The 21,693-nt window shown below is 38.9% G+C and overlaps 1 protein-coding gene across 1 annotated transcript in view; it reads left to right on the top strand.

Annotated features, from left to right (window-relative positions):
* Positions 1-21,693, top strand: part of LOC311303351 (NACHT, LRR and PYD domains-containing protein 3-like) — a gene marked incomplete at both ends in the record, with an annotated part of 152,994 nt that overhangs the window by 120,293 nt on the left and 11,008 nt on the right. The window contains 2 exons of the mRNA XM_084429775.1: positions 7,249-7,422; positions 7,512-7,685. Of these exons, the coding sequence (XP_084285901.1) occupies positions 7,249-7,422; positions 7,512-7,685 (348 nt within the window). The remainder of the gene's footprint in view (positions 1-7,248; positions 7,423-7,511; positions 7,686-21,693) is intronic.

Raw genomic sequence — 21,693 nt, 5'->3', positions numbered from 1 at the left:
TCTCTCATATCTTGTGCAATGAAGCCTGCGAATGTCCTAATTCGCTTAAACTTTTCCGAACTTTATTAAAGATTATTTCTCGTAAGGTACGAGTGGTGTCGTGTGTGTGTGTGTGTGTGTGTGTGTGTGTGTATGTGAGACAGAGGAATTAGAAGCAAGCAGAATATGGTTGTTTATAAAGCACACGCTTTATAACTAAGCTCCTCAGACATAAATCTGAAATTATCTTAATCGATAAAGAATCGTTGGAGAGAATCTATAACACAATATCATATAAATTAAACAAACTGTTATTTCCTGTAGCCAGGCCTATATACGTAGCGTGCCAAGTTGATGCTTCATCTGCAATACAGACTGGTTTACTCTCGCGTGTCACGTGACCAGACTGCAATTGCAGCTTTGCGGTTAAAAAAATCACATTTCATCAATTGCATATTATCGCAAATGCAATTAATCGTTCAGCCCTAATGGGTACAAATGATTTGATATAAAAATCAACATAAGTAGAAATGTTCTCAGTTAGACTACCTATACCACTCACAATAGGACGAACTTTCAAAGGGGTATCTAGTCCCTTGTGAACTTTGGGCAATGTGTATATAATGGGTGTAATTGGAAAATCTACTTTAAGAAATTCATATTCATCTTTACTGAATTTGCCGTTTTCAAAGTGTGAAAATAACTTGGAATGAATACAAGTTTTTAATTTGTTAGTAGGATCAACAGGTAAAGATTCATAAAAAACATGATCATCCAATTGTCTGCGAATTTCTTTTTTATAGTCTGAGGCTCGTTGAAGTACAATAGCACCACCCTTATCTGCAAGACGCACTACCACCGTATTGTCTTTGCTAAGATCAAGTAGAGCATCCCTCTCAATTTTAGACAAGTTGTTGTAGACTTTATATTGCCTCTTATTCTTAAAGTCCCTGTAAAGTCAAAATTAAGTATGTGTTCTGAGTTTGTCATACCACCGAAAAATGTGTTATTAGACACCCAGCCCAATTTCAATGATTAAAAAAGCCACCAAGTAAATAAAATAAGCGATCAAAATCTCGAAAAAATGAGCAGTTAGTCTCAGCTCTCAAACGCTGGGGGCGTGTCCGCTGGCTGCGCTGAAACCACGCCCACTCGCGGGAAATATGACTCGCGCACAGCTCGTGCATGTCGGCGCTACGGGAGGATGAAGGCCGAAGCGGACAGCGGGAGATAGTCGGTTCGGCCCCATTCACCAGTAACAGCGGATTATCAGTGAATTCCAGTTGTCTCCAACGAAAGTAAACTATCCTGATCTCTACAGAGGCGGGTGTGGTGGTGATCATCAGCTCTCCATCAAGGTAGTTAACGCGTTAGCTCTTCACAAGATAAATCCACCTCTTCTTGATATGATCATTTTTCGGAAATTTAAATAAGGACACCGATCTGTTTTCTAAGTGATTGCATCCAGGGAATACGCATTTACATGACGAAGGCATAGCCAGAGCCGTGGGCATAGTAGCTAGCAAACTGTAGGCTGTCTGATAGTAACTCGCGATTGAGCGATAGGCTTAGTGACTCCGTGCGTCATCAAGCAGGGGCCCAATCAAGCTCAGGGGGTCGCAGTGCGTCATCGAGCCCCCGTTTTAGCCCCGCCCAAAAAATCCGGCTCACAGCAAGGGTGAAAAACTGTTAAACGGTCTAACTCCACAATTTAGTACTTCACAGTTCTCAGTCTTTGTAACATGTTTTAGCAATACATTTCTAGCACTTATAATGTGTTTAGAATTTTTTTGTAGAATTGCCTTTACAGGGACTTTAAGTAAGTTTTGTACATCAAATTCCACAATAAGTGTCTAAGGACGAATTTCTATTCTTAGATGGAATAAAGGTAGATTTCCTTTTAAAAGGAAGACGAGCAATAGGCTGTTCAAAAGTAACACTGCCCTGTGTGGTAACAGAAGAAACATCATTAGAAGGAAACAACTGTTTATTTGTACTAAAAAACTCACAAAGTCTAAGGGTTCTAAAGAATTTGTGAAAGTCAATCATAGTGTCAAAGTCATTAGTTTCAGTAGTAGGAATAAGGGAGAGTCCCTTGCTCAGAGCAGTAATGCAAGGTCTTAAATACTTTGTCACCATTGGGGTTGAATGAGGACTTTGATATTAAGCCTTTTTTATAGTGATTGAGTCATTTCTTTATCTGTTGTTTATTATTAGTTAAGCTGTTTGGATTTTTTTTTCTCTCATTATTCTTTTTTTTCTTCATTTTTCTCATTATTATTATTCTTTTTTTCTTTTTCTCTTGACCACATGTGTTACTTATTATTGTCAATTACTTGTATTATTGGTCACATGTCTTTGTGTGAGCCTAATTAAGGTGATTACCCGTTTCTACTTAAAGTTCACTTTGCTCTACATTAGTATTGCATCTGATGAAGACCTGATGGTCGAAACGTTGTGCTTTTAATAAATCTATCTAGCATGCAGCGCGGACTTCACTTTTCTTTTTTTGTTCATGTTTTTTTGATGTCCTGCACCTGAGCCCAATTTGGGTATTTGGGATGTGCATACCAGTTTTTATATTTTTGAAGCTACAAAACTTCTCACACAGATCAGCACTTGGCACTAAACCGGATGCAATTTGGGGATTTAACACAGAGTTTAAAGTAGAAAATAGTGTCTTCGGACAATGGGAGTTTTTTTGCAATCAAACTGGAAAAATAGTTAGCCCTTGATAAAGAAACATCTTCCTGATATTGAGACAGACTAGCATGCAAAAGTTAATTAGAAAATTGCAGTTTGTCCCGTTTCTATATTCTTTCTGCCCTTCTACAATTCTTCCTTAATGCTCTGATGTCTTTGTTTAGCCAGGGCTGTGTAGCAAATTAGCTCTATTAAATATTAATAATCAATAATAACTGGTAACAATTGATTATGAATATTTGGATCAGTTAACATAATTAACTTAATGTTGTAAATTAATATTACAAGCAATTAACCTGTTTGTCCTGTGAACACTCAGTGTTAATTGTTTATTAATTCTAAGAAATGTACCTTTCTGGGGCATGGGAAATGTCTTTCTTAGTAGTCAAGATCTATATGATTAGTGACTCCAGTTATGAGCTTGAGACACGGACAACTTTCCGTGTGACATGACCAAGACTTTATTAACTAGATAAAGCATGTAAACTACCTTAACATACACATTAGGGTTGGGCGATATATCTCATGACATTGTTAGGCGCATCTCGTCAGTAAAGCCGGTTCCTTGATTAGTAGTAAATCGCCATCACCTGCTTTCAGATGGAGCGGCATTCACTACAAAGAGCCGTAGTTAACTGACAAGCTGAGCCATATCGCATTAATTATCGCAGGCAATACGTCCGAGGGAAAGAGAGGGAAAGGGAGCTGAAGCAGAATACAGGAGAGCAAGAAAACTTCATTTTTTAAAATAAATGACTCAATGACTCGCTTAATAACATCGCTTATCACCTACGGCCATCTACTGGTGGTTTAGTTTCATGTTTAAAAGTATCATTCTTTTCAACTTTTCTTATTTGTATATTAAAAAAATCAGTAACAGTCAAAAACAATTGGTAACAGTCCTATAGAGTCTTATTTTAATGTAATGTATTGATCATATTTAAGAGTTTAGGCAATGAACCTAAAGCTGGGTTCAGACATGGACCGTAGTAAACCTGCTGCTAAATAAGGCCACAAAACACATACTAAATATGTGTCCACAAGACTTTTGACTAATGGATGTTGTCGCCTAGAGTTCTTGCTTCAAAATGATCTGAAAATCATCCTGCCTAATCATTCACATAAAACAATACATTGATTTAAACTTTGTAAGACACGTTTTGTTTGGAAAGGCAATATGCGTGGGGGCGTGAATGATCATGAATAATGATGTGATTCACACCTGAGAAGACAATGACCCACATAATGAGCTGCATAATGAGCCTTTTATTCAGGTGTATCACTGAGAGTACCACAAGTAAAGAGTGTGAGGACTTATTTTGTATGCATGCAAATTGTATAATATCCATGGCAAGGGCGTAGGTTTGGCCTCAGCTTTGGTGGGGACATCCCCCCTCCCCCTCCCCCTGAAATTGTTTTGTTGTAAGATACCAGTGCTTTAATGGCGATTTCAGACTGTTGGCAATACAGAATATCACAATACAGAAGTGAATCTACTTCATCTCATTATATTGTATCCTGACCCTAATACACCATCCTGTATACTGTCCCTAAAGAGCTAGTATAACTGTATAATCTCAAAAATGCACTCTCAAAAAATAAAAACCTGAGACTGTGTAATGCTGAACAACCAAACATTTTATTAACATAAATTATTATGTACATTAGTATTTACACTAACAAAAAACACTGTCACAAGGAAATACTTTCAGAACTTGTGGAGCAAAACAAAGCTAAATAAATAAATATAATAATCTTTTTCTATCATAAACACTATTTACTCTCCAGTACCTCAAACAAATACTCACACTTACGTTAATACCTGGGAATGTGAAATGCTGAACAACCATATGGTTTATTTTAAATGAATAAAATACACACGTATCATAGTATGCATTCAACACAACAAATCCATTATTATTATCTATTATTATTATTATTATTATTATTCATGATTACAGTATTCCATTAATACTAAAATTGTATCTACTATTCTATCAAATTCTATTGATATATTCTATTCTTAAATATTAAATTCTTAGGCTACACTCACTCACAAATACATTACATAAATAGAATGTAGAAACGAAAAATGTCTCAGATCCACTGTTTATGTTGACTGCAAGATTCTAAGTTAAGGTCAGCTAATTAACATTCAGTGACTTGCTAACGTAGCATTCTATCATGATAGCGCGACTTATGAGTCTATCAGTGCTGTGCTGCACAGCCTAATCAATACTATTAACCTTAGTTGAAAGATTGCTGCTGCTAGGTTTAACTGTAACAACATCCTGGGTAACACATACTATCACCAATACTATTTTCCACAGTAGAATCTGCATTTGAAAGCCTGGTCAGTCACTACTACTGCTAGTTTATTTGTGTGGCTATTATTTTGCCTACTTACACTCTGATTTATGAAAAAGCTTCGTATGTCCCCTTTCTTCTTCTTGGGTGGCATAGCTGATCTATCTACAAAGTACAAAAAGTGGCAAAAAAACGGAATATTAAAATGTTTTACTCTGGCCTTTGTATGTGGCAGAGAGACAGCCCTGGTAACTTACCGTCGGCGTCGTCGACACACGCGCGCACACACACACACACACACACACACCACCCGCTCGCTGCCAGTGCAAGCACAAAAGTAGTCCCGGCCCGCGCGTGTAGCCTGTCAGATACACCGCCGCCAATCAAATTACGGCGTTTCTTGTACTGTCGTTGTTTTGGCCGTTGGAATCGATCCAAATAGCAGCGCAAAGATCCAAATAGCAGTTCAAAGGAGCTTGCTAAATATTGGTGGGGACAAATTTGTCATCTCAAAATATTGATTGGGACTAGTACCTAGCGTCCCCCCCTAAACCTACGCCCATGATCCATGGTAAACATTTATAGTATCTATGCAGTTAATTCTCATACTATATTTTCAGAAAGTTTTAGAATATATCCCCAAATGTGTCACTAATAAAAAACAATAATAAATAATTTAATGAGAAGGTTTAGATTGACCTATTAAGATGTTGCTTACATCTACCTTGTAAATATATTTTTTGCTATTTTATTAAAAAGTTTTCACATGTAAATCAACAACAATTAAAATTTTAACAATATTTCAAGTGTAATCTTTCTTTTTAAAAATGATATATTTTATCATACACATTTCAAAGTTAAGGATTCATTAGTTTGAATATTGGAAAAAAACACTATAATAACATCTTAGTTGATAATTCAATATACCTACTTTATTTTTCGACAAAACATCACATACTATATATTTAACATATGAGCAGAAATTGGCGAACATAAGCTTATTTGATGTGACAGTAGTCTTTTTTACAGTAAAAACTTTATAATCTATCCAAAACTAATTAACAAAATATTGTCTAAACATTTATATTTCGTCTGTAACATATTGTTTTTATGATATATTAGCATATATATGTTAATTTGCAGGTTAATACGTTGCTTATACAAAGACATTTTATTTCAACATATTTCAGTCGATTTTTACTCATCTCAGTATAGCAATATAGTTTGTTAAAAGCTTACCGGCACAGATGCAAGCTGTTCTATAGTAAACAACAGTGTGCATCTGTGCAGTTCATTCATTCACACAGATATGCAATTCATATTTAAACAGTCTTTTTGCGGTTTACAGACACTATTTCATATCGCGATTAGAACAAAGATCTTAAGAATAAAGAACTTACTATTCACAATCCTCAGCTGGATCCGTTGCTCCTCAAAACGAAACTAAACCAGCAATTCTGAGGTAAATTTTCCAGGATAATTATTACGATAGTATTATTCCTCAATGACTGACATCTCTCTCTTTTCATACAGATTACATAAACTGATAATATTTGTTTTTTATATAAATTCATTTAAAAGAAGATAATCAAGCTTCATGCCTGTGTGACTGAGTATTCACTGAGTTACAGTTCATTTTCAGATGCGTTTCAGATTGGACTTCACTGACAGAGAGAAGGCAGAACTCACATCATGTTTATTTTTCTTTATTTGGCAAAAAGCACAACACTTTGTTTTTATTGTGAAAAAACAATTGGACTAATAGCCCTGGCGGATGCTGTATATTGCATGTATTTGAACACAAATAAACTGGAGAAGACGTAAATGACTGCTTTATGAGTGATGATTTCTATTCAAAATAATGAACGTTACAGATTAATTATTTTGCACTCCTGCATTAATTAAGATATGAATGTCACTGCAAACCAGTTTAATCATAAACAGTGGTCAAATATCGAAGCTGGAGTCTTAAACCTTTCTAATGATGCTCAGTTTGTCCAGATCAAGTAAGAGTGTGATGTTTTAACGAGTAATGAATGTTGAACGACAATAATTTGGGTCCGTCTGTGATCTTTGCGGCGAAAGGGGTTAAAAAAAGTTTAAATGAGGATTGTAAAATTTTATTTAATAATTTATGAATGTTTTTGAGTGGATCTTTATGTGTATGTATGTACATTTAAGAAAATAGATATGTGTATGAGATTTTTTATTTATTCATTATTTTTTCAAATTAATTATTCTCTCTCTCTGCTAATGTAGGTTAAGCTGGTGTCGTATGTCAGATGAAGGTTGTTCTGCTCTGACTTCAGCTCTGAAATCAAACCCGTCACACCTGAGAGAACTGGACCTGAACAGAAATATAATAGAAATCATAGGAGTGAAGCACTTATGTGTCATACTGAAGGATTCACACTGTAAACTGGAGAGATTGAGGTCAGTCACATTCACATACAAGAAAGAAAAAGTGTTTTGATATTTGAAAGAGAATAAAGAGTTTGTTTTTCTCATTTCTGCTTATGTAGGTTAAGCTGGTGTCGTATGACAGATGAAGGTTGTTCTGCTCTGACTTCAGCTCTGAAATCAAACCCATCACACCTGAGAGAGCTGGACCTGAGCGGGAATAAACTAGGAGACTCTGGAGTGAAAAACCTCAGTGATCTACTGATGAACACACAATTCAAGCTGGAGAAACTACAGTTAGTATCATTATACTGTACAGCAGTTACAGTGAGATTAAAGTTTACTGTTTATTTTATTTTAAGGCAACTGGACTCAAGTCTCATCATTTATAGCACTGCACTTTCTGGTGTTTCTGCATCTGAAGAAAGATTCAGAAATACTATTAGTTAACGGCTTGTTCAGAGTAGCATAAGCCTGATAAGTGATGTTTCAAAGGGAAAGGAATTTTTTTTTTTTTTTTTTTTTTTTTTTTATGAGGTTAAGTGCTCACGGAATAGATAGGTTTTCAGCTGTCTTTTGAATGTTGTCAGGGATTCTGCATTCCGGATGAGGCTGGGGAGAGCGTTCCACCAGCACGGAACTGTGAATGAGAATGTTCTGGAAAGTGATTTTGTGGCTTTCTGTGATGGAACCACGAGACGTCGCTCGTTGACTGATTGTAGGGATGTAGACTCGTAGGAGTGAGTGAAAGTAGGAGGGAGCTGAGCCTGTGACAAATCTGTAAGCAAGCGTCAATGCCTTGAACTTGATGCGAGCAGCGAGAAGTAGCCAGTGCAGAGAGATGAACAGAGGAGTGACGTGTGCCCTCTTGGGCTCGTTGAAGATAAGGCGAGCTGCAGCATTCTGGATCATCTGTAGGGGTTTGGTTGCACATGCTGGAAGTCCGGCCAGAAGAGCATTACAGTAGTCAAGCCTAGAAATGACCAGGGCCTGGACGAGAAGTTGTGTTGCATGCTCAGTTAGGAAAGACCTGATCTTCCTGATGTTGTGCAGTGCAAACCTGCATGATCGAGCTGTCTTTGAAATGTGATCTGTGAAGGTCAGCTGGTCATCAAACGTTACTCCAAGATTTCTGACCGACCTTGATGGGGTGATTGATGATGAATCTAGCTGGATGGTGAAGTCGTGCTGTAGAGACGGATTGGCAGGGAGGACGAGAAGCTCAGTCTTTGCCAGGTTGAGCTGCAGGTGATGTTCCTTCATCCATGTGGAGATGTCAGCCAGACAGCTTGAGACCCGTGCAGCTACTGTGGGATCATCTGGTTGAAATGAGAGGAAGAGCAGTGTGTCATCAGCATAGCAGTGGTAGGAGAAGCCGTGTGCCTGTATGATGTGTCCCAGTGATGTGGTGTAGATGGAGAAGAGGAGGGGACCAAGAACTGAACCCTGGGGAACACCTGATGGTCAGTTGATGTGCTCTGGATACCTCGCCTCTCCATGCGACCTTGAAGGACCTACCTGTGAGATAGGACTCAAACCAGTGGAGTGAAGTTCCTATGATGCCCAGTGATGAGAGGCTGGACATAAGGATCTGATGATTCACAGTGTCGAAGGCAGCAGACAGATCCAGGAGAATGAGGACTGAAGATTTGGAAGCAGCTTTTGCGATCCGTAGGGCTTCTGTGACTGACAGTAATGCAGTCTCAGTTGAATGCCCTTTCTTGAAGCCAGATTGGTTGACATCTAGCTGGTTGTTTAGAGACAAGAAGGGTGTTACTTGGTTGAAAACAGCTCTTTCAAGTGTCTTCTCAATGAATGGTAGGAGAGAGATAGGTCTGTAATTCCCTACAAATGATGTGTTTGGCGTTGGTTTTTTAAGCAGTGGTGTAACCCGAGCCTGCTTGAATGCTGTGGGGAAAGTGCCAGTATGGAGGGATGAGTTAATGATGTGTGTGAGTGATGGTAGAAGTGTAGGAGAGATGGCTTGTAGAAGGTGTGAGGGGATGGGGTCTAGAGGGCAGGTGGTAGGGTGACTGGAGAGGAGAAGTGTAGATACTTCTTCCTCGGTTGACCTCGGTTGACTCTGATGGGCTGTTCTGATGGACTGTTCGGACGCTCTTGCTTACTGCTCCGCGCTTTGCTCTATCGCTTTTACATTTTATCTCCTATTTTTTCTATTTTTGATTTCCTTTATTTTATTTCCTTTTATCACCTAATTTTAACTTCAGCAAATCAGCACAGTGCTCATACGACAAAGTTTGGATTACTACAAAAACTGAGAATTCTTTTACCCGACCAGCTTACATACCGGGAAAGGAAAACACAACTGCCTACAAGGATAAGAGAAAATGCCTCTTCTGGAATCTACTTGCTGCACTAACTGCCACATACTTTTACAAAGGATTGCAGTTCTAGAAACAAAGTTACTTACGGGACCACCAAACCAGACGGAGCACACAACAGAGCTTCGTCATGGACACCGTCAGCATACCGGTGAATCCCATGAAACTAGTACTCCTCGACAGGTAGAGAAACAAGCCGATCGACTTACTAATCGATGGCACAAACAGGGAGCGAGACCCAAAGGCACTCGAGACATCAGATTGTCACGAGCATCACATATTACCGCAGTAGCATCCTCTACCCCAGATACAGCTCTGACAAGGATTGCAAACACTGGCCTCCTACCACCGCCTATACATCTTGAGAACAGATTTGAAGTACTAATGAATGTAAATGAGGAATCCCCAAACGTGATGAATGTGATCGAACACAGACTGAATGGGCCAGTAGCTAACACTGATGCTAACTGGCGCTCAAGGTCGAGCAGACAGCGGCACTCAGCTCAGAGCGCAGCCGGGCCCAGGACTCTGATAGTGGGGGACTCCATAATCAGAAACATTAGCAACAGGGATACAACTACGTGCTGCCTTCCACAAGCAACAACTTCTGATGTAAACAGGGAACTTCAGAACATTCTGATGAAACATAAGACTGCAAATCGACTCATCATACATGTGGGGAAGAATGATATTCATAAAGAGCAGTCAGAACTCCTTAAGAAGGATTTCAATGAACTTTTTGAAACACTTAAAAGACTGAAAGTTGAAACATTCATCAGTGGACCACTACCAGCAAGAGGAACAAACAGGTTTTCACGGTTGCTTGGGCTTAATACATGGCTGCAAAAAACCTGCAATATAAAAGCAGTGAACTTCATTGACAATTTCAATCTTTTCTGGAGTCAACGACAACTGTTTCATCGGGACGGCCATCACCCAAACAAACTTGGTTCAAGAGTGTTAAAGGACAATATCTACTTCTCCCTAAATCATCCTTCTGCGGTTTGTGCCAATCCACTCAATCTGAATGGCACACACACACCTGGACACAGTATGAATGACCACGGGACTTCACTTCAGCAGCAAAATGGACATGATAACACCACTCCGCCACAACAACCTCTGCTCACGGACACAATCTCAGCTGAGCCCTGCCCACAGAGCTCACCACAGACAGACATATCAGAACTGCTTGAAGATTCAGCACCCAAGGACGACTTCCTGGAAAACAGCCAGGGAAGCCAGGACAGCATATTACAGCCTCCTATAACACCGGAGCAACAGCCCCTTTCACCAGACACTTTCTCCCTCTCGCCTGCAACGCCACTACTGTGCTTCTCACAGAAAATGGAAGAACTGGTGCATGCTGGAACCAGACTATCCCACTCTTTTGCTGCAAGCCCCCAGATACCAAAAAAAAAAAGACAGGCACCACTACCACCAAAGCCTGCGGGCCCAGCTCGCCCTCCCCCTCCTGTGAGAGCTCTTCGGCCTCTGCCACAACGCCAGGGCCCACACCCTCCTCCTTCTGCTCGAGGTGAACCAAAAACAACTGATACCAGCTCTCAGTGATATGTGTCGGGTCCCCGTTTTGATAACAGTAACTTTCTCAAATGTTTACAAAACAAGCGGGAACCCAGTGTGCCTGTATCTTTCTCTATTGCTGTTCTATTACATGATAGAAAGTCTAAGGCCTTCAATAGCCGTGCAGCAAACCCAACTAATCTGGTGCCTATTACACGTCAAACTAATATTGCTGTGGGGAAAAGTAAGTCTGTTAAGTTAGCTCTTTTAAACATTCGCTCACTTAAAAATAAATCACTTCTAGTCAACGACTTAATAACCACAAACAACCTGGATTTTATGCTTCTAAATGAAACCTGGCTAGAAGACAGCTGCAGTGCAACAATCCTCAATGAAGCAGCCCCTCCTAACTTTACTTTTATGAGTGTCTGCAGAGCTGTTAAGTGAGGTGGGGGTCTAGCTGCTCTTTTTAAAGATATCTATCAATGTAAGCAAATATCATTTGGGAATTACCCGTCTTTCGAATATCTGGGTATTGTGTTAAAAGGTGCTCCACGCATTTTACTTATCATTATTTACAGGCCGCCAAAATACTCTCCAGCCTTCGCTGAGGACTTTACAGAACTGTTATCAACACTTTCCTCAGAGTTTGACTGTTTTGCCATTGCTGGAGATTTTAACATTCACATAGATAATGCAGAAAACAATATGGCAAAAGAAATCAAAACTGTTTTAAAAACTTTTGATCTGACTCAGCATGTACATGGACCCACACACAATCGTGGACACACTCTAGATTTACTTATCAGTAAGGGTCTAAACATTTCATCGATTGTTATTAAGGATGTAGCACTGTCTGATCATTTCTGTATTTTCTTTGATATATTGATCTCTCCTGCCACTGAAGCTAGATCTGTGTCTGTCAAGAAGAGATGCTTAAATGAGAACACTAGTGTCCTATTTATGAAGGCTATATCCTTAACACCAAGCATATCTGCTGACTCTGTTGATTTTCTCCTTGATTCTTTTAACTCAAAAGTTAAAGGTGTAATTGATGATATTGCTCCTGTTAAAGTCAGGAAGAAGAGTGGCAGACAAAAGGCACCTTGGAGAAACTCAACAGCAGTGCAAAATATGAAAAGACAATGCAGAAAAGCAGAGCGCATGTGGCGGAAGACAAAACTTGTAGTCCATTATAACATCTACAAAGACAGCCTTCATGCTTTCAATATGGAACTAGGCAAAGCTAGACAGACTTTCTTCTCAAATATTATAAACAGCAATTTAAACAACACACACACTCTTTTTGCTACTGTAGAGAGACTGACAAACCCCCCAAGCCAGATTCCCAGTGAAATGCTCTCAGACAGCAAGTGCAGTGAGTTTGCTTCTTTCTTCTCTGAGAAAATCAATAATATCAGAAAGGTGATCAGCACATCCTTGACTTGCGCTGGGGTCAGACAGATCAAACCACCTGAGAAAGTAGTTACTATGTCTGATTTCAAAGAAATTGATGGCAAAATTTTGGAAGACACCATACAGCACCTTAAAACATCAACCTGCGCTCTTGACACACTTCCCACATCATTTTTCAAAAGTGTGTTAAACAGTTTAGAAGCAGATCTTCTAGTAGTGGTAAATGCTTCACTTCTCTCTGGTAGTTTTCCAAACTCCCTAAAAACTGCAGTTGTCAAGCCCCTCCTGAAAAAGAGCAATCTGGATAAGACCATATTAAGCAACTATAGACCGATCTCAAATCTTCCTTTCATAGGCAAGATCATTGAAAAAGTTGTCTTCAATCAGCTGAACAAATTCTTATGCTCGAATGGATACTTTGACAATTTTCCGACCGCACCACAGCACAGAGACAGCGCTCATAAAGATAATAAACGATATTCGCTTAAATACTGACTCAGGCAAATTATCAGTGCTGGTACTACTCGACCTCAGTGCTGCATTTGACACTGTCGATCACAACATACTTCTGGACAGGCTGGAAAACTGGGTGGGGCTTTCTGGGATAGTCCTAAAATGGTTCAGGTCATACTTAGATGGGAGAGGTTATTATGTGAGTATAGGAGACCATAAGTCTGAGTGGACATCCATGACATGCGGAGTCCCTCAAGGCTCAATTCTTGCACCACTCCTGTTCAATCTGTATATGCTCCCAATGAGCCAAATAATGAGAAAGAACCAAATTGCTTACCACAGCTATGCGGACGACACACAGATTTACTTAGCCCTATCGCCTAACGATTACAGCCCCATTGACTCCCTGTGCCAATGCATTGATGAAGTCAACAGTTGGATGTGTCAAAACTTTCTTCAGTTAAACAAAGACAAAACTGAAGTCATTGCGTTTGGAAACAAAGATGAAGTTCTCAAGGTGAACGCATACCTTCACTCTAGGGGTCAAACAACTAAACATCAAGTCAGGAATCTTGGTGTGACACTAGAGTCAGACCTTAGTTTCAGTAGTCATGTCAAAGCAACAACTAAATCAGCATACTATCATCTGAAAAATATTGCAAGAATAAGATGCTTTGTTTCCAGACAAGACTTAGAGAAACTTGTGCATGCTTTCATCACCAGCAGGGTGGATTATTGTAATGGACTCCTCACTGGACTTCCCAAAAAGACCATAAGACAGTTGCAGCTCATACAGAACGCTGCCGCCAGGATTCTGAGCAGAACCAGAAAATATGAACATATCACACCAGTCCTCAGGTCTTTACACTGGCTCCCAGTTAAATTTAGGATTGATTTTAAAGTATTATTACTGGTATATAAATAATTCAATGGCCTAGGACCTCAATACATTGCAGATATGCTCACTGAATATAAACCCAACAGATCACTCAGATCATTAGGATCATATCAGCTAGAAATACCAAGGGTTCACTCTAAGCATGGCGAGTCCGCTTTTAGCTATTATGCCAGCCGCAGCTGGAACCAGCTTCCAGAGGAGATCAGATGTGCTCCTACAGTAGTCACTTTCAAATCCAGACTCAAAACACATCTGTTTAACTATGCATTTACTGAATGAGCACTGTGCCAATGTTCGTCCGACTGTTTGTACTGTATTTTATTTTGTATTCTTCTAAACTGTTTTAATTATTCTTATTTCTTTTTCTTATTTTAATTTCTTCTATGTAAAGCACTTTGAATTGCCATTGTGTATGAAATGTGCTATATAAATAAACTTGCCTTGCCTTGCCTCGGTTAGCGAAGAGAAGGAGGACAGAGGGATATTGGCTGTGGAAGGGGTTGGTCTGGGTTCCTGTGTGTGTGGTGCTGAGAACTGACTGCTGATAGCTGTTGTTTTGTTGGTGAAGAAGTTCGCAAAATCGTCAGCAGTTAAGGAGGAGGCGGGTGGTGGTGGAGGTGGACAGAGGAGAGAGTTGAATGTCTTGAAGAGTAATCGTGTGTTGGAGGAGCTGTTGATCTTGTTGTGGAAGTATGAAGATTTTGCAGCATGAACATCAACAGAAAAGGAAGAGAGGAGAATTTGATACATACTCAGGTCAGATGCATCTTTTGATTTGTTCCATTTCCTCTCCGCTGCCCTGAGTTCGGTCCGGTGTTCACGAAGAACCTCAGACAACCAGGGGTTGGAGGGAGTAGCGCTTGTTGGCCTGGAGGAAAGAGGGCAGATAATGTCTAGAGAAGAGGTTAGAGTGGAGCATAAGGTGTCCGTTGCGGTATTCACATCCAGAGATGAGAATTGTGAGGTTGGGGGAAGAGAAGATGACACGGCAGAGGAGAGATGGGAGGGGGAAAGTGAGTGCAGGTTTCGTCTGAAAGTGACTGGTTTTTATAGTTTTATAGTTTTAAATAGTTTTTATAAAGTATAAAATAGTTTCAGACAAAAATCGGACAAATCTTTGCTTTGAAACAATACAGAAGTGATAACAGACTAAAAACAGCGCAACAAATAACAGTAGATTATTCTGACAGAGTTACAGTTATACTGGACTAATGGTACTTTTCACTAAATCTTAATTTATTAAGCAAAATGTGTATGTAAGCAATAAGGTCCTCGAGGCTGTGCTGTATGGTGAATAAGTCACGGCTGAAGGGCGTTGCTAGGTTCGATGCGAAACGGTGAGCCGTGACTTATTCACCATACTGCACTAGCCTCGAGTAGTTTGTTGCTTTTATTAAAAGGTTACCACACAATACAAATATTAACCCTCTGGGGTCTGAGGTGTTTTTGGGGTCCTTGAGATGTTCTGACATGCCCTGACATTTGTGCTTTTTTCAGTTGCTTATAAACATATTAATGGCAAAGGTGTAATTACACTATATTTAGCACAAACAGGGCTACCATAATATGTGAGTTTTCATTTTTGAGAGAATAATGTTTATGCATGGTTATTGAAAAAACTAAAAATGAAAGTTTCTGAAATAAGGCCACAAAACACATACTAAATATGTGTCCACAAAACTTTTGACTAATGGATGTCGTTGCCTAGAGTTTTTTCTTCAAAATGATGTGAAAATCATCCTGCCTAATCATTCACATAAAACAATACATTGATTTAAATTTTGTGAAACACTTTTAGTTTGGAAAGGCAATATGCAGATGGGCGTAACCTATCCAACACTATCATGCATATTTAGTGGTTCACACCTGAGAAGTTCACACCCATAATGAGCCTTTCATTCAGGTGTGTCACTGAGCCACAGGAAAGAATGCAAGGACTATATACCTATATATATATATATATATATATATATACACATACATACATACATACATACATACACACATACATACATATACATATATATATATATATATATATATATTTATATTAGTGGTGGGCCGTTATCGTGAGACTCTTATCGCGCGATAAAAAAAAATAACGCCGTTAATCTATTCTCAAAGTTGGGTTGGGAGCTGGGTCTATACTACGCAAGCTATGATGACTTTCACCTTGATATTTTAGTGCGGATGTATACCTAGCCGAATTGCACTGTAGGGGGCTTCGAACCTGTGTGTACACCTACTGTGAAATTACCACATCAAACATGACATGCTAACATGGATGCAGCTATGAAGCCGCCGGGTTTGCCTCAGGGAAAATTTATTTCTCAGATTGGATAGCTATCTGATATATCAAAACGATTCCATTTACACCTGGTCACATAAATGTGTTTTTGCTAAACGGATTTAAATCCGATCTTCAATTCCCGCGCTATATGCAGATTTAATGTGTGCACGTCATGGAAAGCAACAGATATGAGCTGCATTTTATTGATAATCAGCTAAAATTTCAAAATCAAAGACCGCAATAAGAGAGAGCGGCAACATCCCTGGTAAGATCATTTCGTTTCTGTACTTTTAATGATGATGATTGCGTGTTAAGCGTCTGTGACTTACTTTCACTTTGATTTGCGTTAGTTTGCACGTTGGCTTGATGAATAGATGCTCAGCTGCTCATCTGCGGTGATGCGTGTTCCAGTAGCGTCGTCATATCTGGCTATAACATGACATATAGCCTATTACACGCTCTCACACGTTTATTTTTTTTTAGCATTTTTGGGAGGAGTACAATTTACTTATGTGGTTTCAACCATAGATATCATATGCGTTTCGGAGGGCATTTACACCTGGTCTTTTCACGATCGGATAGCTATCCCATCTGAGAAAACGCATGAAGTGGCCAGGTGTAAACAGCCTTTTAGTCATTATTTGGGTAGCACACATATTCTGAATGCCTTCGTCAGAATTCAAATGAGCCATTTTAATCTAGATTAATTCCAAGATTACAGTGAGATTAATCTAGATTAAAAAAAAATTATATATGCCCACCACTAATATATATATATATATATATATATATATATATATATATATATATATATATATATATGTGTGTGTGTGTGTGTGTGTGTGTGTATATATATATATATTATATATGTATGTATATGTATATATATGTATACATATATATATATATATATATATATATATATATATATATATATATATATATATATACAGTGAGGAAAATAAGTATTTGAACACCCTGCTATTTTGCAAGTTCTCCCACTTAGAAATCATGGAGGGGTCTGAAATTGTCATCGTAGGTCCACTGTGAGAGACATAATCAAAAAAAAAAAAAATCCAGAAATCACAATGTATGATTTTTTAACTATTTATTTGTATGATACAGCTGCAAATAAGTATTTGAACACCTGAGAAAATCAGTGTTAATATTTGGTACAGTAGCCTTTGTTTGCAATTACAGAGGTCAAACGTTTCCTGTAGTTTTTCACCAGGTTTGCACACACTGCAGGAGGGATTTTGGCCCACTCCTCCACACAGATCTTCTCTAGATCAGTCAGGTTTCTGGGCTGTCGCTGAGAAACACGGAGTTTGAGCTCCCTCCAAAGATTCTCTATTGGGTTTAGGTCTGGAGACTGGCTAGGCCACGCCAGAACCTTGATATGCTTCTTACAGAGCCACTCCTTGGTTATCCTGGCTGTGTGCTTCGGGTCATTGTCATGTTGGAAGACCCAGCCTCGACCCATCTTCAATGCTCTAACTGAGGGAAGGAGGTTGTTCCCCAAAATCTCGCAATACATGGCCCCAGTCATCCTCTCCTTAATACAGTGCAGTCGCCTTGTCCCATATGCAGAAAAACACCCCCAAAGCATGATGCTACCACCCCCATGCTTCACAGTAGGGATGGTGTTCTTGGGATGGTACTCATCATTCTTCTTCCTCCAAACACGTTTAGTGGAATTATGACCAGAAAGTTCTATTTTGTTCTCATCTGACCACATGACTTTCTCCCATGACTCCTCTGGATCATCCAAATGGTCATTGGCAAACTTAAGACGGGCCTTGACATGTGCTGGTTTAAGCAGGGGAACCTTCCGTGCCATGCATGATTTCAAACCATGACGTCTTAGTGTATTACCAACAGTAACCTTAGAAACGGTGGTCCAAGCTCTTTTCAGGTCATTGACCAGCTCCTCCCATGTAGTTCTGGGCAGATTTCTCACCTTTCTTTGGATCATTGAGACCCCACGAGGTGAGATCTTGCATGGAGCCCCAGTCTGAGGGAGATTGACAGTCATGTTTAGCTTCTTCCATTTTCTAATGATTGCTCCAACAGTGGACCTTTTTTCAGGCAGACTAACAGGTCTTTGAGGGTCAGAATTCTAGCTGATAGACAGGTGTTCAAATACTTATTTGCAGCTGTATCATACAAATAAATAGTTAAAAAATCATATATTGTGATTTCTGGATTTTTTTTTTTTAGATTATGTCTCTCACAGTGGACATGCACCTACGATGACAATTTCAGACCCCTCCATGATTTCCAAGTGGGAGAACTTGCAAAATAGCAGGGTGTTCAAATACTTATTTTCCTCACTGTATATATATATATATATATATATATATTAGGGGTGGCACGGTTCACAAAACCCACGGTTCGGTTCGTATCACGGTTTTAGGGTCACGGTTTTCGGTTCTGTACGGTTCATGTTGTTGTTTTTTCTTTTAATCTTTAACACTCCAAAAATTTACTTCAGCATATGATATATAGCTGAATTATCTAATTATTTATTTATTTATTTCATAAATGGGGTGTGTTTGCAAAACGCAGCTTCTCATTTCCCATTCTGAAGTAATATGAGTGAGCAGTCACCCTGAGGAAACTTTCAGTGGCCCTGGAGGTCCATCATCTGTAGAGCTACGTGGGCTGTGTTGGACCGTTATTTGTCAATTTATCCTCGTGTCTCGTCATCATAGGCGGGACATGTCCCCACCATTTTTTGCCAGGGTTGATATTATCTTGCAGCACGGGTGTACCAATACAAATAAATAAAACATTTCCAGTTAACTAGCAAAGTATTTGTTTCATTCGTTTGTTAAATAAGAAGCAATTTAGCGCTGAAATGTGTTTTTTTAATCAAGTGATCAAAGTGCTCGTTGCAGTTGCGATCAGTGGTGCTGATACAGTGTTCTCGTGGCTCGCGCACACACCGCAGCGGCCGCACATTCATCACTCGGACGCGCGCTTCAATCCATTGAGGAGACTCAAGGCTACTCGTTCCGATTAAATAATAAAACAAAATTCATACAAATCGGTCCCTGCTTGATATACAACCGCTGATAAACATAATCGGTTTTGATAAAGAAAAAAATATATACGAGCGCAGATTAGAACTCAGAACCTTTGATACGCTTGGCAAGTTCTGCCACTGGACCATTAGGCTACGTGGAACAGTCGATCTATGTAGCCTATTTATTCACATGAAAAAAACAACATATAGTGGAGTAGATCTCATTAAATGTCTAGGTAAACTCAGTGTACTATATAAATCGATTGCTGGACATTGTAATGTAATTCTACATATGTCTGATTTATGATTTAGCATTGTATTAGCACGGGCACGAGGCTACATTGCGCATGCGTCGAACCGTGCAAACCGCGCGACGCACACGCGCACCGAACCGAGACAAGCGAACCGAACGGTTCGGATGTTTTTTCATGTACCGTGCCACCCCTAATATATATATATATATGTAAATGTATATATATATATATATATATATATATATATATATATATGTGTATATGTATATGTATATATATATATATATAATTGGTTCACAGTTGGAAACACAGTTGTTGTTGTTGTTTTTTTCACAAATTGTGCTTGCAAATTGTATAATATCCAAGGTAAACATTTCTAGTAATTGTGCAGTTAATTGTTCTCATACTGTATTTTCAGAAAGTTTTGGAATATATTCTCTACCCAAATGTGTCACTAATAAAACACAATACATTTTTTTTTAAAGAGAAGGCTTATATTGACCTTTTAAGTTTTTGTTTACATCTATCCTTGTATATATTTTAGCTATTTTATTAAAAAGGTTATACAATTACAACAATTAAAATTTAAACAATATTTCCAGTGTAATCTTTCTTTGTAAAAATACATTTTATCATACGTATTTCAAAGTTAAGGATTCATTAGTTTGAATATCGCCTACATTGGAACAAACAATATAACATCTTAGTTGATTATTTTTGACAAAACACACATATATATATATATTTAACACATGAGCAGAAATTGGCAAAATTATAAGCTTATTTGATGTGGCAGTATTTTACAGTAAAAACTTTATAATCTATCCGATTTTTGTAGTCGATTTTTACTCATCTTAGTATAACAATAGAGTTTGCTAAAAGCTGTTCATTCATTCACACACAGAAACGCGATTCATTTTGAAACAGTATTTGTGCCAGCTGTAGTAGCTACACAACAGCGCGCATCTGTGCATTTATTCATTCACGCACAGAAACGCGATTCATATTTAAACAGTCTTTTTGTGTGTACAGACACTTGCGATTAGAACAAAGCAAATATAGAACTGACCTATTCCTCATCCAGATCCGTTGCTCCTCGAAATGAAACTTCCAGAACTTCTGAGGTAAATTTTCCAGGATTATTATCAAGATAGTATTATTCCTCACAGCGTCGTAAAGTACATGAGTCTGAAAGTGAACTCGCAGTGTGTGTTATCCAGCTGATGTGGGCGTTTCACAGGTTTGCATGGATCGCCTCACATTTGCATGGTGGGTGCTTGGGTTCGGTGTAGTTCAGGTGGATACCACGAAGGTGCACCTAATAAGTTTCTAATAAGTTGTAGAACCTTTTGACAATAAAATATTTAAAATAATGAGACCCAGAGATAGTTTTTAGTTTAGCAAAACAAAGGGTTAATGCCCTGGTTTATTTACATAAACGAATTTGGCAACTAGAATATAAAAGTTTTCCCCAAAACAAAATATCAACGAATATACAAAATAAATAACCAAAAAATTCCCCAAATACTCAACTGATAGCCTTGTTAAATTTAGCTAGAAACCTCAATAGTTTCAATCACACTTGTTACACCAGAATAACTGATCTAAAAGTTATTATCTCTTTCCTAACAATTGAAATTACACAGAAAACTTTACAATAAACAAAAAACGTTGCCACGTGTCCTGAAACAAGTCTTAGCAAATGCAGTGGTGGGCCCACTCACACATACACACACGTTTCAGTTTACTCACAGTACTGCTTTGAACGAAGGAAAAACACGCTGCAGGCCTGTGTTGGTCGTGCAAAACATTGAGTGCGCTGAACAAACACTTGCAACACATTGAGAGCGTGGAAATTCGGTCCGGATGCTCACGTGCAGCGCGATTCACCAACATGTCCGCCAACATGAGCGCACACCATGGCTAACTATAGCTATCTCGGCTACCCCCGATCACGCTTCCGCTGCTTCTCTCCCGCTCCGTCCGACGGGTCTCCGGCTTCGTTTCTCGCTCAAAAAACACCCAGAGTCTGCGATCCTCGTATCTGAACACCCAATTCAGTTTCAACAGCTTTACTCACTCTTTTTAGCGTTAATATT

Source organism: Rutilus rutilus (genome assembly GCF_951802725.1).
Source record: "Rutilus rutilus genome assembly, chromosome: 14".
Lineage (NCBI taxonomy): Eukaryota > Metazoa > Chordata > Actinopteri > Cypriniformes > Leuciscidae > Rutilus > Rutilus rutilus.
The sequence above is the reverse complement of the archived record's forward strand: the minus strand, read 5'-3'. Positions and strand labels throughout refer to the sequence as shown.